The 14,656-nt window shown below is 41.7% G+C and overlaps 7 protein-coding genes across 7 annotated transcripts; 5 read left to right on the top strand and 2 right to left on the bottom strand.

The window, feature by feature from the left end:
• Nucleotides 1–21: 21 nt before the first annotated feature.
• V1514DRAFT_337598 (serine hydrolase FSH) lies at nt 22–1,003 on the top strand. The gene is made up of 3 exons (XM_066928700.1): nt 22–120; nt 199–456; nt 518–1,003. Exons 1-3 carry the CDS (start codon nt 82–84, stop codon nt 890–892), a joined length of 672 nt encoding a protein of 223 aa, XP_066781083.1. The 5' UTR covers nt 22–81; the 3' UTR covers nt 893–1,003.
• On the bottom strand, nt 950–2,255 carry V1514DRAFT_198692 (serine hydrolase FSH). The gene is made up of 3 exons (XM_066924656.1): nt 2,074–2,255; nt 1,784–2,004; nt 950–1,708 (listed from the first exon to the last, which is right to left on the bottom strand). The coding sequence occupies exons 2-3, from the start codon at nt 1,817–1,819 to the stop codon at nt 1,007–1,009; spliced, it is 738 nt and encodes a 245-aa protein (XP_066781082.1). The 5' UTR covers nt 1,820–2,004; nt 2,074–2,255; the 3' UTR covers nt 950–1,006.
• V1514DRAFT_198691 (major facilitator superfamily domain-containing protein) lies at nt 2,256–4,774 on the top strand. The gene has a single exon (XM_066924655.1). The coding sequence runs from the start codon at nt 2,624–2,626 to the stop codon at nt 4,358–4,360; it is 1,737 nt and encodes a 578-aa protein (XP_066781081.1). The 5' UTR covers nt 2,256–2,623; the 3' UTR covers nt 4,361–4,774.
• A 125-nt stretch (nt 4,775–4,899) lies between these two features.
• Nucleotides 4,900–6,285, top strand: V1514DRAFT_322336 (uncharacterized protein; the record flags this gene model as incomplete). Its single annotated transcript, XM_066926110.1, has 1 exon — nt 4,900–6,285. One exon carries the CDS (start codon nt 4,900–4,902, stop codon nt 6,283–6,285), a length of 1,386 nt encoding a protein of 461 aa, XP_066781080.1.
• A 793-nt stretch (nt 6,286–7,078) lies between these two features.
• V1514DRAFT_285859 (nucleotide-diphospho-sugar transferase) lies at nt 7,079–8,165 on the top strand (the record flags this gene model as incomplete). Its single annotated transcript, XM_066925183.1, has 3 exons — nt 7,079–7,363; nt 7,448–7,603; nt 7,674–8,165. 3 exons carry the CDS (start codon nt 7,079–7,081, stop codon nt 8,163–8,165), a joined length of 933 nt encoding a protein of 310 aa, XP_066781079.1.
• Nucleotides 8,166–8,907: 742 nt separating this feature from the next.
• On the bottom strand, nt 8,908–10,348 carry V1514DRAFT_337586 (NADP-dependent oxidoreductase domain-containing protein). Its single transcript, XM_066928699.1, has 2 exons — nt 10,096–10,348; nt 8,908–10,028 (listed from the first exon to the last, which is right to left on the bottom strand). The coding sequence occupies exons 1-2, from the start codon at nt 10,177–10,179 to the stop codon at nt 9,102–9,104; spliced, it is 1,011 nt and encodes a 336-aa protein (XP_066781078.1). The 5' UTR covers nt 10,180–10,348; the 3' UTR covers nt 8,908–9,101.
• A 1,529-nt stretch (nt 10,349–11,877) lies between these two features.
• V1514DRAFT_364640 (phosphate transporter) lies at nt 11,878–14,431 on the top strand. The gene is made up of 3 exons (XM_066929792.1): nt 11,878–12,292; nt 12,365–12,492; nt 12,569–14,431. Exons 1-3 carry the CDS (start codon nt 12,198–12,200, stop codon nt 14,062–14,064), a joined length of 1,719 nt encoding a protein of 572 aa, XP_066781077.1. The 5' UTR covers nt 11,878–12,197; the 3' UTR covers nt 14,065–14,431.
• The last annotated feature ends 225 nt before the right edge of the window (nt 14,432–14,656 follow it).

The raw sequence follows: 14,656 nt of genomic DNA, 5'->3' as shown, positions 1-14,656 counted from the left end.
TTGGATATAACTATATTAACTATTGGAAATAAAGATTAAAAATTTATTTTGCATGTCTAAAGACCGATTGATTTAATTAAAATGTCACAAAAATTGTTATTTTTACATGGATACACTCAAGCAAGTTATTATTGAATCCCGTATACATGACTTTTACCCGACTAACTTTGTCCTTTTTTTTTTTTTCCCTTAAAATAGTCCGGATCGTCATTTGCCAAAAAATCTGCCGGACTTCGCAAAGGTCTCGAGAAAGTTGGATTTACTACCCATTTCCCAACTGCTCCGGTACCATTATTAATCCCCGAAGATGCACCGGAAGAAGAAAAATTGCGCATGCAATCGTTAGGGTATAAAGAACAGGACTCGTTTGCCTGGTTTGTCAAGAATGACAGTACGGGTGCGTATGATGGGCTTGACAAGTCATGGGTCGTATTGAAAGACTATATTACCAAAGAGGTAAGATTTTGAATTTTGGAGTGCGATAAATTAAAAATTGTCATTTATTCAAAAAAAAAAGGGTCCGTTTGTCGGCGTGGTTGGATTTTCGCAGGGATCATTGATGGCAGCACTATTGATCTCGCAAATTCAAACACTGGTTCCATCACATCCGCAGTTTGCATTTGCCATATTATTTTCAGGGTTTCGACCGGAAGTACCAGAGTTCGATCCTGCAATAAGTGATTACAAGATTTCGATTCCAACGTTACAAATTACCGGCGAGAAGGATGTGATCGTGCCACCGGAAAAATCCAAATCATTAGTTGAAGCCAGTGTGAACCCGACGTTTTTTCAACACGCAGGAGGTCATTTCGTGCCTAGTAATAGGGAGACCGTGACTGTGGTGAAGGAATGGATTACTAACGTGCTGGAACCGCCAGAGGCACATTTGTAACGCAAAAACAAAAAAAATATATGAACATAGAACAGCAACTCAACACAATTAAAGTAAATTAAACAATAAATGAACCAAATTAAAAAAAATAAAAAAAAAGGAAAAAGAAACGATTTATTTGCCACCAATTTCGTCAAAATCACTTTCCCATCCGTCGTCGTCGTCATTATCACCAATAGCGTCATTATCAACTGCTTCTGCCCTTTCCACGGCATTCTGAATCCAACCAAGAACGGCATTCAATTGTTCTTTTTGGCTGGGTACGAAATGTCCACCTGGATGACGATACAATTCTCTTGTGCTGGGTTCCGCAGCATCATAAAGTTGCAGGCTGCGAGGTTCGGCCACGATCGTGTCTAGCGAACCGATTACGTGCAGACTTGGAGTGGAGATCAAAGGATCGTAATACTTTTGGTGCTGCGGTAACGGGCTGGCGTAGCCAGAATACAATACGGCGAACTTGAATTCGGGATGCGACGGCAGCAATGTTCTGATTTGCGTGGTCAGCACGCCTGCCAACGCAGCACCCTGAGAAAACCCAATCACGCCGTCGAAGGGGCCTTCTTTGGCAATATATTCGGTCAAAAACGTGAACGAGTCGTCCATGCCCACGTAGTCGTTCACGACGTCATCCTTGGTCCACCATGCAAAACTGTCCTCGCCAATGCCAGCACCTTGCAATGAAGCACGCTCGAACGGATCCGAAGAGTCTGGAACTGCCAATTTGATTGGAGCAGTAGGATATGCTGATGTGAAACCAAGCTTGAGCAGGCCCTTTCTCAGGGCGCCAGTCTTTTTCGAGAACAAGTCTCCGGACTATTCAAAAGTCAAACGTATATATGTAAGCAATTGGCTAAAGAAGAAAAAGTAAAGCAAACAGTAAATACAAACCTGAGTAAATCCATGAAGCAACAGAACTTTCCCCATTGTCAATTAATGAAATTTGACACCAAGGTCTGAGAGAGAGAACATGAGAGGTGGTCGGGGCGGTACGTCGTCCCTCGGTCTCGGTGTCGGTATCTCGGAAAGAAGCGTGAAGCAGTAATGACTTATGTAACAAGTTATGATCATATGACATATCATTTTGTAATCAATGGTACGATGTAGTTTAACTAGTTTATATGTAGTTATTAGTTGAGTGTACTTGTATATATAATCAGCGCCATGCTCTTGCCGCCTACTTAGGGTTTTCGGAAACTAAACCGCCGATAGCCGCGGGAGGCGAAACCCCGAAAGTCCGAGATACCAGCCACAGCCCGCAATGGCGGCTTAGTAATGCCAACAACGAGCTAGCAAACGAAAGTTGCCGCCAGGACACTCAGTTGAATGCAAACAATGCTATTAAATGAAGAAACAATTTAAATGAAATCAAATTTATGCAGACGTTGTAAAGCTATTATTGAAGTATATGTAACGATAATTAGAATGACGCACAAAAACAAACAAAGCAATCAATAATGACCACACCGCCACAACTTTATTACTGGCGCCAATATATGTACTTTATTGTCATGATGCTTAATAGCGCAGGAAGTCCCGAAATGGCCTCGGGATTAGCACTAAGTAGTACATTTTTTTCATTGCTTAGCCGAGCTTATATTGCGGTACCCATATGGAGTTACATTTTTATATAAATGGCGGTGCCTCGACTTTTGTTTTTGACAAGAACAATTAAACAAAACAAAGCCGAAAATTGTCTCCCCCACTTCATCATCATAATCATCATCCACAATGACTGATCTTGAACGTGGCGAGGGTTCAAACCATCAATTGTCGAATGAGTCAAATTCATCTTCAGAAACAGATTTTGATCCGGAACAGATTCTCAGCCCGATCGTATCTTTAGAGGTTAGGCACAAATACGAAGAAGCAGGCATTCCACTCACCATCACAAAGTCTCGCACTGATGCTGCCGATGATCAGGAATTTTTGCAAAGGGTTTTGACCGAGAAATCGATTTCAGAGCAAATCGTAGGTGGTCCTGGTGCCGGCCAAATTGATGGCCGTCCGCTGCCTGCGTTTGGAAAGAACAAGTCATACCCTCCGTTACTGCCAGATAGGGAGAAATATGTGGTTGAATGGGATGGCATTGAAGATCCTGATTATCCACATAATTTTCCCTTGAAGAAAAAAATTAAAATCATGAGCATTCTTGGCTTCGTGACCACGACCGCAGCATGGGGTTCGTCTATTTTTTCCACCGCTACCGAAATCGTGGCTTTGAAATTCCACGTATCAAATGTAGTGGCCATCTTGGCCATGTCCCTCTACGTGTTGGGATTCGCATCCGGTCCTTTACTCTGGGCTCCGTTCTCTGAGTTGAGTGGCAGACGCCGGCCGCTCATTATTGGCTCCTTTTTGTTTGCTGTTTTCAACATGGCAGTCGCTAGGGCTGAAGATTTGCAAACCATTTTTATTTGTCGATTTTTCGCTGGCTTTGGCGGTGCCGCACCGCTTACGGTGGTGCCGGCCACGTTTTCTGACATTTTTGGTAACCGTGGTCGCGGCACGGCGTTGGTAATTTTCTGTGCTGCCGTTTTCGCTGGCCCCCTGATTGCGCCAGTCGTTGGGGGATTTATTTCTTATTCGTATCTTGGATGGAGATGGACCGAGTATCTTACCTCAATTATGGGTTTTTTTGGGTTTGCACTTACTGTATTGTTCATTGAGGAAACTTATGCCCCCGTGCTTCTTATTGAAAAAGCCGAGAAGCTTAGAATAGCGACCGGAAACTGGGGCATTCATGCAAGGCAAGAGCAAATCTCGCTTGACTTTAAGGAATTAATTGAAAATAATTTTTCTCGTCCGATTAAGATGCTCGTCACTGAGCCCATCTTATTGCTGATCACGATCTACACCGCGTTCGTGTACGGCATTTTATACTTGCTTTTGGAAGCCTATCCAATCATTTTCTATGAAGGTTACCACATGAAAGTTCAGGTTTCAATGTTGCCGTACATCGGCATGGTCGTGGGCCAACTTATTGGCTGCGGCATTGTGCTTGCGTTTGAGCCTCGCACGCTGCGACTAATCATTGCCAACGGTGGCCGGCCCGTGCCTGAGGCTCGGCTTGTTCCAACTATGGTGGGCGGCGTGCTTTTACCCATCGGCATGTTTTGGCTGACTTGGACTGGTGCGTACCCGCACAGCGTGCACTGGGCGGCACCAGCAGTGTCTGGAATCTTTATAGGTTCCGGCATTATTCTTATTTTCTTGACTTCAATCACGTACTTGGTCGAATCATATTTGATTTTTGCCGCGTCAGCTATCGCGGCCAACACGATGTTGCGATCTGGATTTGGTGCCGGTTTCCCGCTATTTGCGACTGCCATGTTTCATAATTTGGGAGTGCAATGGGCTGGCACGTTGCTGGGTTGCATTGGCATTTTGCTGGCACCTGTGCCCATGTTGTTTTATATTTATGGTAAGAGATTAAGAAAAGTATCAAAATATGCTCCAAATTTGTGAGTCAAAAAAAAAAAAAAAAAAAAAGAATATTGTACACAAGTGACAAGCACAAGTACATGTTGTCAAAATGGAGACGTTTTTTTTTGTTTAATTTTCATTAGACATTACTTTTTGTCGCAAGATTTTCTCCTTCGTTTGTTTTATATTATTAATTTTATTTTATTTTATTTTTTTTTGTTATTTGGGAATACATCTTTAATTTTTGCATCTGATTGAATTGAATTGAATTGTGTTTGTGTTTGTTGTATGTGATAACTAATGATTAATAGTCAAAAACAAAATTTTTTAAACAAGTACTTTGTGACGTTTTAATTGCTTGAATAAAATGTGGTATATTGTGACATGTGACTTGGAATGTGAGAAGAGTGTATTAAATGCGCGCAAGTTGTCACCCGACCCGGTAATGGCTAGTGATTAATGTCCCTTCAGCCAACACGTTCGCGCGAAACAAATTTCGCTTGATTTGTTGTACAATATTGAATAAACAAAACGCATACAACGAATAGGATATCACAAACAAAATAAGTCGGTGACAGTGAATGGATTCATCGGACGCGCTTCGTCGTCACATTCAACAACAACAACAACGACAACAACAGCAACACCATCATCATCACCACCTCCACCATCATCATCATCCTGGGGCCGACGTTGAGGATGAGGTTCCATTGGATCCTAACATGTTGTATGCAGCGGCCAGCAGCGAGCATGTTGATGCAATATCATCATTAGTCCGGGATGACGATTTTAGTGCTTTGGATTCGCATGAGGGATCAATTAGCGGCGGCAGCGGAGGAGGCGGCAGTGGCGTAGAAAGCACTAACATTAGCGTGGTTGATAGTGATCCAGTAATTCATGAAAGTCGTCGTGGTCATGATGACGGTGGAAATGGTTTGCCTGGTGTACATCTGGACGGTAATGATAATGACGTGGCCGGAATAATGGTGGATCCAGCCATTGGTCATGACCACGGAGCTGACACGATCATGCGATCGACTGAGCAAGTAACCGTGTTTCACTGCCCGGTCCAGTCATGCCTCAATAAAACTCGAGCTAAGCGCGGCCGACGGGCCATGTTGCGGCATTTGCGGTCGCGCATGAACGACGACCGCGAACATGCAGAAGCATTGAGTGCGTTCTTGCGCAGGGCTACGCCGATGACCAAGCAGGAACGATCACGCAAGACGTCGGCAACGTATAGAGAGAAGCACCAGACACTGGCCGAGGAACAGGCCAAAGACGCAGGCGAACCTTACATGGCACCGTTGTATAACCCTGTACTGGTGAAGAAGCATGAGGCCTACGTGCGAAAGAAAATTAAGACCGCGTTGGATGCTGCAGACCGGCCGACGTGGCCGGTGGCTCCGGGAACGAGTGCGGCGGACAATGCATCGTCGTCATTGTTACGACGGCATTTGGGTACCATGCAGGCCAACGTGTTGTGGCTGTTGCAAGAGCTGGGCAATAAGGTGTACTTCCCTCCTGGCACGGACATCCCATCCAAGTTGCACACGCAGGAAGAGATGTTCCGGCGCGGCGTGCGGGAAATGGAGCAGCAATTCCCGGACCGGGCTGACCAGATCCGGTACGCGGCAGGTCAACTGGATGATAAGCAACAGTTCGAGCATGCGTGCATGGCGTTTCAGATATGGAAAAAGCAGGATGACCTTTCCAGGGCACGCCGGCAGCTAGACAAGGAGCGATATGAACGTGAGTGTGAAGAAGCAGCCCGACGCATGGAAGAGTACGACTACGAGCGCACGGACGAAGGCATTAATAGAAAGGTGGCTGACGAGATGGCAAAGTGGACTGAGCGCATGCGGGATAAGTTGCGGGAGCAATGGCATGCCGGTGCCGAGGCGGACAAGCAGTTGCAAGAGGCGGCACGCCTGGCCCACATGCAACAACAAGAACACGGCAGTTAATGAGGAATAATGGTGAGTGTAAACAAGCGCACATAAGATGTACACTAAGCTAGCTAGGGTATGGGTGGAGGAATGGTTAGGGTAGAATAGTGACTGTATTATAAGAGGAACGTTTCCCCTGTATGCCCAGTTCGTCATCCCAATTAAGACTAACTGGTTTGGCATACAGGCTACAAATTCCCGCACCCTGTTACAGTGAGTATGTATATAGATATGGTGGGTAATAATACAAGTCAAGTCAAGTCAAGTCACGGATAAATATCGTGCGCGGTCGCGCGTTTGACATGTTTCTCTTGACGCGTTGCATATTGGGTTCGGGTTTGTGTCAGGGTCAGGGTCTGAATTGCACGCGCGTCCATTCTGCACTGCGCCCCTTTTCCAAGTCAGAAATTGCGCCCGGGCCGGATCGCAATTATTTGCCCCCGACCAAAACGTAAAATATGTACATCACCCACCGCCTGGCCAAAAAGCAGTGCTTGCCGTACTGGGGAGAAAACTAATGAACAGCGAAGTGAAAGAAATTAGTTAATTAGTCTAAAAAATGGAAATAAAAGCATGAAAAAAAAGGCTAAATAAATCTCGCCGGGTTCAGCTGACGAGCTATTTGTTGGTTATCACGTGTCGGCTGTTGGTCTATCACTTCGTAATCTCTCTAATTGTACGAGACAAACGCCCCATCGATTATTATTATACTACTATACGCCTTGTTTTCGCCGCATTGATAATATATTTAATTTAATACACTTCATTTTTTTTTTTTTTTTTTTTGGCCATTTCAACCGAAAACTCCTCCATGCGAAGGCAGTTTACTATTCCACTGTCAGCTCTGGGACTGATTGTGTTTTTGGGCGTGGTCGTCACGTTCGATTACATCACGTTGTTGTTCGACCCGGTTTCAGACAACGCCATCGAGTTTGAAGTCACCGAGGTTGACCAGGCTACCGGATTGCCCGTGTTGTCCCATCCACAACTTATTCCCAGGATTATTCATCAGACATGGAAGAACGAGTCCATCCCGGAACAGTGGAAGGCAGCTCAGGAAAGTTGCACGTTGAAACATCCGGATTTTGAATACAAGGTGATTTAATTTGTGTTGCCCCGCGCTGTTTGCCGTATTTTTTTTTTTTTTTTTTTTTTTGGCTGACCTTTTATTTTTCAAAAGTTATGGACGGATGAATCTTCGCGCAAGTTTATCGCAGAGAATTATCCATGGTTCTTAGATACCTACGATTCTTATGCATTCACCATCATGCGAGCGGATGTCATTCGGTATTTTGTCCTTGAGCATTACGGCGGCATCTATATTGACTTAGACGAGGTAATTAAGATATATGACTTTCTATATGTTATACATTAAGCAATTTATTCTAACCATCTCAATTCTTTAGGGTTGCCAATCTCGTCTTGACCCGCTGTTGACTTATCCAGCATGGGTTCGCAAGGCGGACCCCACCGGCGTGTCAAACTCGGTCATGGGTTCGTCACCGCATCATCCATTCTTTCTCAAGCTCATGCTTGAACTGAAAAATTATAATTTTAATTGGCACGTGCCCTACATTACTGTCATGTACGCCACCGGTCCGTTGTTCGTGTCCGTAATTTGGAAGCAATTTAAGCGATGGGCAACTTCGGACGCAGAGCAGGTTTGGGTCCTCATGCCGGCCGAGCCAACTGGTGCTTATTTTAATGACCTACATGGTTCAAGTTGGCATGAAGATGATGCAAAGTGGATAATGTACTTGGGAGTTCATTGGATATTGTTTACCGTGCTCGGCTTTGTTTTGGCCGCCGTCGTCGGTATCACGTCTTATCTGGTCGTGCGCAGAGTATATTTCCCGCGTTCAGGCCTCAAGTACAAGTACGTTCATTATGGAGAATAGGTTTAGGAGAGACTACCTATCATAAGTATGGCATTCAATTGGTTTCATTGCCTTGACTTTTTTTGTTTTTATTAGGTGGTCCTCTTTTCATTACTCTTAATCTTTTTTTTTCCTTTTCTTTTCTTTATTGCATATCGCATTGGGGAGTTTTTCTTTTTCTTTTTTTTTTTTTTTTTGGTTCGTTTTTCGGGCATGCACAGTTTGTGAACAATGAATTTAGCAGCGTAACTTTTTATTGCTGTTCTGAGGGAATACGACGATCTTTAAAAGATTTATTGCTTAATTTATTTCGCGTCACGTGGATGCAAAGAGGCTTTAGTATTTTCTATTCATACTTTTCTTAATCGTTCCAGATTAATTGTTCTCGACTTTTAATATATATATTATATATGTATATTGAAGTTTTTTTTTTTTTTAAAAAAAGGGAAGTTTTAGGTTTTTATTTTGTGTGGCCATTTATCAGTTATTTTTTTTTGTTTATTCTCATATACATAGCTACATAGCTACATTTTTTTTTTTTTGGACTTGTGCAATTTTCTTTTGTCTTTTGTCTTTTGTTTGTCATTTTTGTTTTTTTGTTTTTTGTTTTCTTCTGGTCTGGTGCATTATTTATATCGCCTTTAAGATTTTTTTTGTTTTATGTACATACAGATGCTTTGTATCATTTACGTTTATCATTGTTTTTGATATTTTTTTTTTTTGATATAAGTTGCTTGTATAACTAGTTAAATTATATAAATGTCTTTTAAATTGAAGCGGGATAAACTTTGCATTTTATAATAATCTGCGTGATACTAATAAGGCTACGAAATATCAATTTGAAAAAAACAAAAACCTTGAAATTCATTGTGTATAAATATTGTAAATCAAACTCCAAGCCACTAATCACACCACGAAAGTTTACTCATGCTCATTTTTTCTTTCTTTCTTTTTTTTTTACTCTTTCAATTCGACTGTATCAGCGTAAAGATTTGCACTAGACGCATATCTGTCACCCGCAACTTCAGCATTATCAACAAACTTCCTAATTTCGGAAATTTCTTCTGCAGTCAATTCAATCAATCCACCTTTCGCGTTCTCTTCTAACCTGGCAACCTTGGTGGTTCCAGGGATAGGCAATGCTCCCTGGCTGATCAACCAGGCCAGTGTGACTTGGCCAGGAGTAGCATTCACGCCATCAGCAATTTTTTGAAGTTCGTTTACCAATTCAAGATTTTTGTGAAAATTTTCTTCACTGAACCTGGGCGAAACAAGACGGAAATCGTTAGGTTCAAAATCTGCTCGGGACTTGATCTGGCCGGTTAAAAAGCCTCGAGACAATGGCGAGTAAGCTACAATCTTGACTCCCAACTCGTTGGCAGCTTCAATTAATCCGTTCTTTTCAGCTTCCAAAGCGAACGGCGAATATTCAATCTGCACGGCCGCGATCGGGTGCACCTTGTGAGCACGGCGAAGCGTGGCGGCTGATACTTCGGACAGGCCAATGTGCTTGACCTTGCCTTCCTTCACAAGTTCGGCCACGCCAGCAACGCTCTTCTCAATAGGTGTGTTTTCATCAATACGATGTTGGTAAAATAAATCAACATAGTCGACACCAAGACGCTTTAACGAAAGTTCAAGCGATTCACGAGCGTACTCGGCAGAACCGTCAATCTTGAAAGGGCTAAGCTCGACACCCCATTTAGTAGCCAAAAACACTTTTTCTCGATTGCCAGATTTCTTGAAGTACCGGCCGAGAACGTCTTCATTGTTGTTGTAAATGTGTGCCGTGTCCCAAAACGTGACGCCAAGTTCGATTGCCTTGTCAAAAATCTCAAACGCTTTCTCATCGGATAATGGTGTCTGATAAAAAGCAGAAATTCCCTTCAATAATAATTTATCAGTATAACCTTAATGCATAAATCTTTTTGACATATATGGAATACAATACCATGGCGCCGAAACCAATGGCCGAGACTTTCGGGCCGTTCTTGCCTAATGAAGTTTTGGGGATTGACGAAAGAATTGATGGCATTGTGACTAATTATGTGCAATGTAAGTATAGTGGTAATAAAGTTTTTGGAGAAATTAATAGAAATCAATGGGTGAAGAGAAAGGGTAGACGACGGACGGCCTTTATATAGAAACCCCGACCGCCATGCGGTCGAGTTACGAATCTGATCGATGCAATGATGTTATGCTTACATTTATGCAATAACTTAAATATTAGTGCGTCAGCGTCATTGTCAAACATCACGTTACATTTCTTTCCTCTTTTTCTAAAAAAAGAAAAAACAAAAAAAAATTGATTAGTTTATATTTTGTCGATATATTTATTAATAATATAAAATATATACTTAATTTTGTCGTTTTAGCCATGAATTTCGAGGAAACTTGAATGACTGATTAGATTGCGTCTTGGGTTGTGCGGCTGGTTCCGGGTCAACTGTAAATTTACGCACGGCACATGAAGAGGCGTGTAGTTGTGTTTGTCGTATTCGTCACTACTGACTGAATGAATGTTTTGAGGCAGTCAGAAATTAGCAAGTTGTTTAATGAAGATGATGGTGATGACTGGTAATAATTTATACTCATGTTCCCCGTTTCTTCAAACCCCACCTCCGTTGTTTCCAGTAACCGGCAGCCGGCAGCCGGCAGCCGGGAGCCGTGGTGTGTAAAGAGATTTAAAGAGAAGGATAGGACTTTTGCGGGGTGCGTGAAAATCAAATCGGTCATTATGTAGGGTGCCAGACCAGATATGCAGAAAGAACTCTTTTTATAATCAATCAATTCCCAAGTTTCCATATTTTTCTACAATTGCGTGCGCATATCTGACACAAGAATGGATCAAAGATAGGAGTTTGTTCATAAAGTTAAGGATTAAAAATCCATTAAAGAACGAGAATAGTTTATGCAATCTCGACTCCGTAACTATGACAAATGAAGAATATTAAACTCATTGGAGGTATTCTTTTGCTTGTGATATCTCTTACTTGGCACAATTAGTTCACTCGCTCTTCTGTAGTTGACAAAATCTAGTACAGATGTCAATCTGTTGACGGCGTAAATTATTTTCGCCAGGTTCATTATGACTTATGAAAATGTTGGGATTCACAAAATTTTTGGCCAAAATTTTCGGTATTAGTAATTATAATTGCTTCGTTAATGGCTGACAAGATAGTAAACTATGACGTTTGGGTCGTCTGGTTGCGGTATCATGAAAAAGGCAGCCGTACCCGAAGATTTATCAATCAAGTTGCAATTCCAGTTGATCTTGCAAATATTGGCTGGAACTAATGAACTGCGTTTGGTTAACTGTTGAATATATAATATCCACCAAAGGGCTGATGAAAAGCGGTCGACATTGTATGTCCACATTTTAAAAGTTATAGAAATATCAGATCGCCCACCAATATTTAAGTATATTGTGAGCTGTTAAAACCAAACAATATCAACTATGTATAACTACACTATAACATCTTTTAAATAACTAGAAAATGATCCACATATCAAGATGACTAAAAAAAAAAAAAGTATTTTATCACAAAATTTGTCGGGCGGGGGCCAAGCATTTATCAATTCGTTGAGAGGGCCAATCAGACGCAGGCGATGCGCAAACGTGCAAGTCAGTCCGGGTAAAATGTGCGTTTAGCATGACTCGAAAACATTAAAGGGTGACCATTAAGAACAATGCAAAAGTGCTCGTCCATCGCGATAGCCATGGCGCCCAGAAATCCATCCTACTTGTAGCCAAATCACCGCGCTTCTAAATTGCTGGGCAGGGACTCGGCATGACCATTTTATAAGCCAAGCGCCAGTTTGATATTATGACCAATGAAATTATAGATTATTTTGCACGTGTGGGCTTGAAATTTTAATACCCATTTGCCCACGTGTGCGCGCAGTTCTAGATTCTGCGCATATGCTCGCATTTCTCATGTGTTTTTATATCATGATTTTTTGCTGTTTTCTGTTTTCTTTGTATCCAAGCATAGTGTAAATCACTATTTTCATTATTTTCTTTGGCTTGTATACCAGACTAATCACATCACCATGACTCTTCACCAGTTTGATTATATTTTTGCCATAGGCATGATCTTTGCCTTTCTGGATGCCTGGAATATTGGCGCTAACGATGTTGCAAATTCGTAAGGCTGTTCAAGATAATTGTTTAATTTAAATTTTAAACCGCCTTATTCTAACAGCAATGCTTATTACAGTTTTGCAACCTCGGTCTCTTCTAGATCACTAACGTATCCACAAGCAATGGTGCTTGCGGCATTATGCGAGTTTCTTGGTGCAGTGCTACTTGGTTCTCGCGTTGCTGATACTATCCGCAATAAGATTTGTATGCATTCCTGTTTCATGTGTATCTATCTGTGTTACTAATTAATGACTTACTTTTTTTTTTTTTTTAAATATAGTGGATGTCAATCAATATGAAGAATTTCCTGCTACTCTTATGCTTGCCATGACTTGTGCGGTAATTGGTTCATCCGTGTGGCTTACTATTGCTACTCGCGTTGGTGCTCCAGTGTCTACCACTCATTCTATCGTTGGTGCGATTATTGGTGTCGGCATCGCCACACTCGGTAAGGACGGCGTTGTTTGGGGATGGAAAGGTTTTGGTCAAATTGTGGCTTCATGGTTTGTTGCTCCTGCCATTGCAGGTTGCTTCGCTGCCATTTTATTTTTGATTACAAAATTTGCAGTTCTTGAACGTGGCAATAAAGCTCTTAGAAATGCGTTTTATCTTTTGCCAGTTTACTTTTGTTTTACTACCTCAGTCCTTACACTTGTTATAGTTTGGAAAGGTTCTCCTAGTTTAAAAATTAGCAGCTACAAGCCTCCTCAAATCGCGGCTTGCTGTCTTGGTGTTGCTGGTGTTACTCTATTAGTTTATGTTGTTTTTTTCCTTCCTTACCTTCAACGCAAACTTTTAGATGAAGACTGGACATTAAATTGGTATCATCTGTTTGTGGGTCCGGCTCTTTTAAAAAGAGGACCTGTGCCACCTCAACCCGATGGAGCCAAGATTGAAATTGTCAGAGACTACTATCAAGGTCATAAGATTCATGAGTCTGATCCCAATTTTGGTGCTGCAGAGAAAGAATCTGACATTAAAGAAGCTGATATTGGTCTTAATCTTTCTGAGGCATCGTCATCTCAGGCGCCACCTCAGTGTGTTTCTGCTCTTTATGAAGAAGAAAAAAAATCTATTCCTAGGTCTTGGTTATCAGTGAAGGGATTTTTTTACAATTTGTGGTACTATTTCACTTATGGCCTTCGTCAGGATGTTGTAACATATCAACAGTCTGGTAGTGGCGGTTTCCTAGCTGGTGATCATGCTCGGCGCAACCGAAAGGTTCCTCACTACGACAATAAGGTCGAACATCTGTACTCATTCCTTCAAGCTTTAACGGCTGGTACCGCTTCCTTTGCTCATGGATCTAATGATGTATCTAATGCTATTGGTCCTCTTGCTGCAATTTATTTAATTTGGTCTACCAATGCAATTTCTGCTAAGGCCAATGTTCCAATTTGGATTCTTGTTTACGGTGCTGCTGGTCTTGTGATTGGCTTATGGACCTATGGTTATAATATCATGCGGAATCTTGGTAACCGTCTAACTCTTCATTCTCCCTCTCGGGGATTCTCCATGGAGCTCGGATCGGCTATTACCATCGTCTTTGCTACCAAGCTTGGTCTTCCAATCTCGACAACACAGTGCATTGTTGGTGCTACTGTCTTTGTTGGTCTTTGCAATGGTGACTGGCGAGCTATAAACTACAGAATGGTTGCATGGTGTTACACTGGATGGATTGTTACTTTGCCATGTGCAGGAATTATTTCAGGTTGCATATGTGGCATCATCATTAATGCTCCTCATTTCAAGCAGGCATATCAGCCAGAATCATAAGTATTTACGTGATTAAATTCTTTTTTAAAAGTTTTGAAAAAATTTATAAAGATGTTTTTCCTTTTTCTTTTTTTGTCTTCTTTTTGTGCCATGATGGCAATAAAGGTGACGGCGAATGAAATTTATTATAGGATGGTGTTGTCAAAGAAAATAATTATTGTTGTTTACTTCAGGGTAGATATCTGCTCTTCATTCATGCACAATATTCTATACAGGCTCGGCGGTGGTTAGATGTTCAGAACACCTCTGGCACATGCTGAAGAGCTACTTACTTTTATGAAATTTTGTGACTTGTTTATTTCTACAATTGGAGAATGGTGTAATTTGATGTTTTGCAAGGTTAATAAAGTATACTTTAAACAAGTTAGCTAAAAATAGATTTCGCTAAAAAAAATAAAATATCGCTTTCAACAAGACATCAGCTAAATGTTCATTTACACGATGCACAAAGCAGAAAATTATGAATTAAATGATTAGAGTATTTGTAAAGAAGATGTGTTGTAAGGCTTTATCCTCCAATATCTCCAATAACATAATATATTCGTCGGGGTCGGGGTCGGGGTACCCCGTGAAGCTACTGAAAGAGTAACTG

This window comes from Lipomyces japonicus (genome assembly GCF_038497905.1).
Source record: "Lipomyces japonicus strain CBS 7319 unplaced genomic scaffold V1514scaffold_62, whole genome shotgun sequence".
Taxonomy (NCBI): domain Eukaryota; kingdom Fungi; phylum Ascomycota; class Lipomycetes; order Lipomycetales; family Lipomycetaceae; genus Lipomyces; species Lipomyces japonicus.
This window is presented reverse-complemented; position numbering and strand designations above follow the sequence as displayed.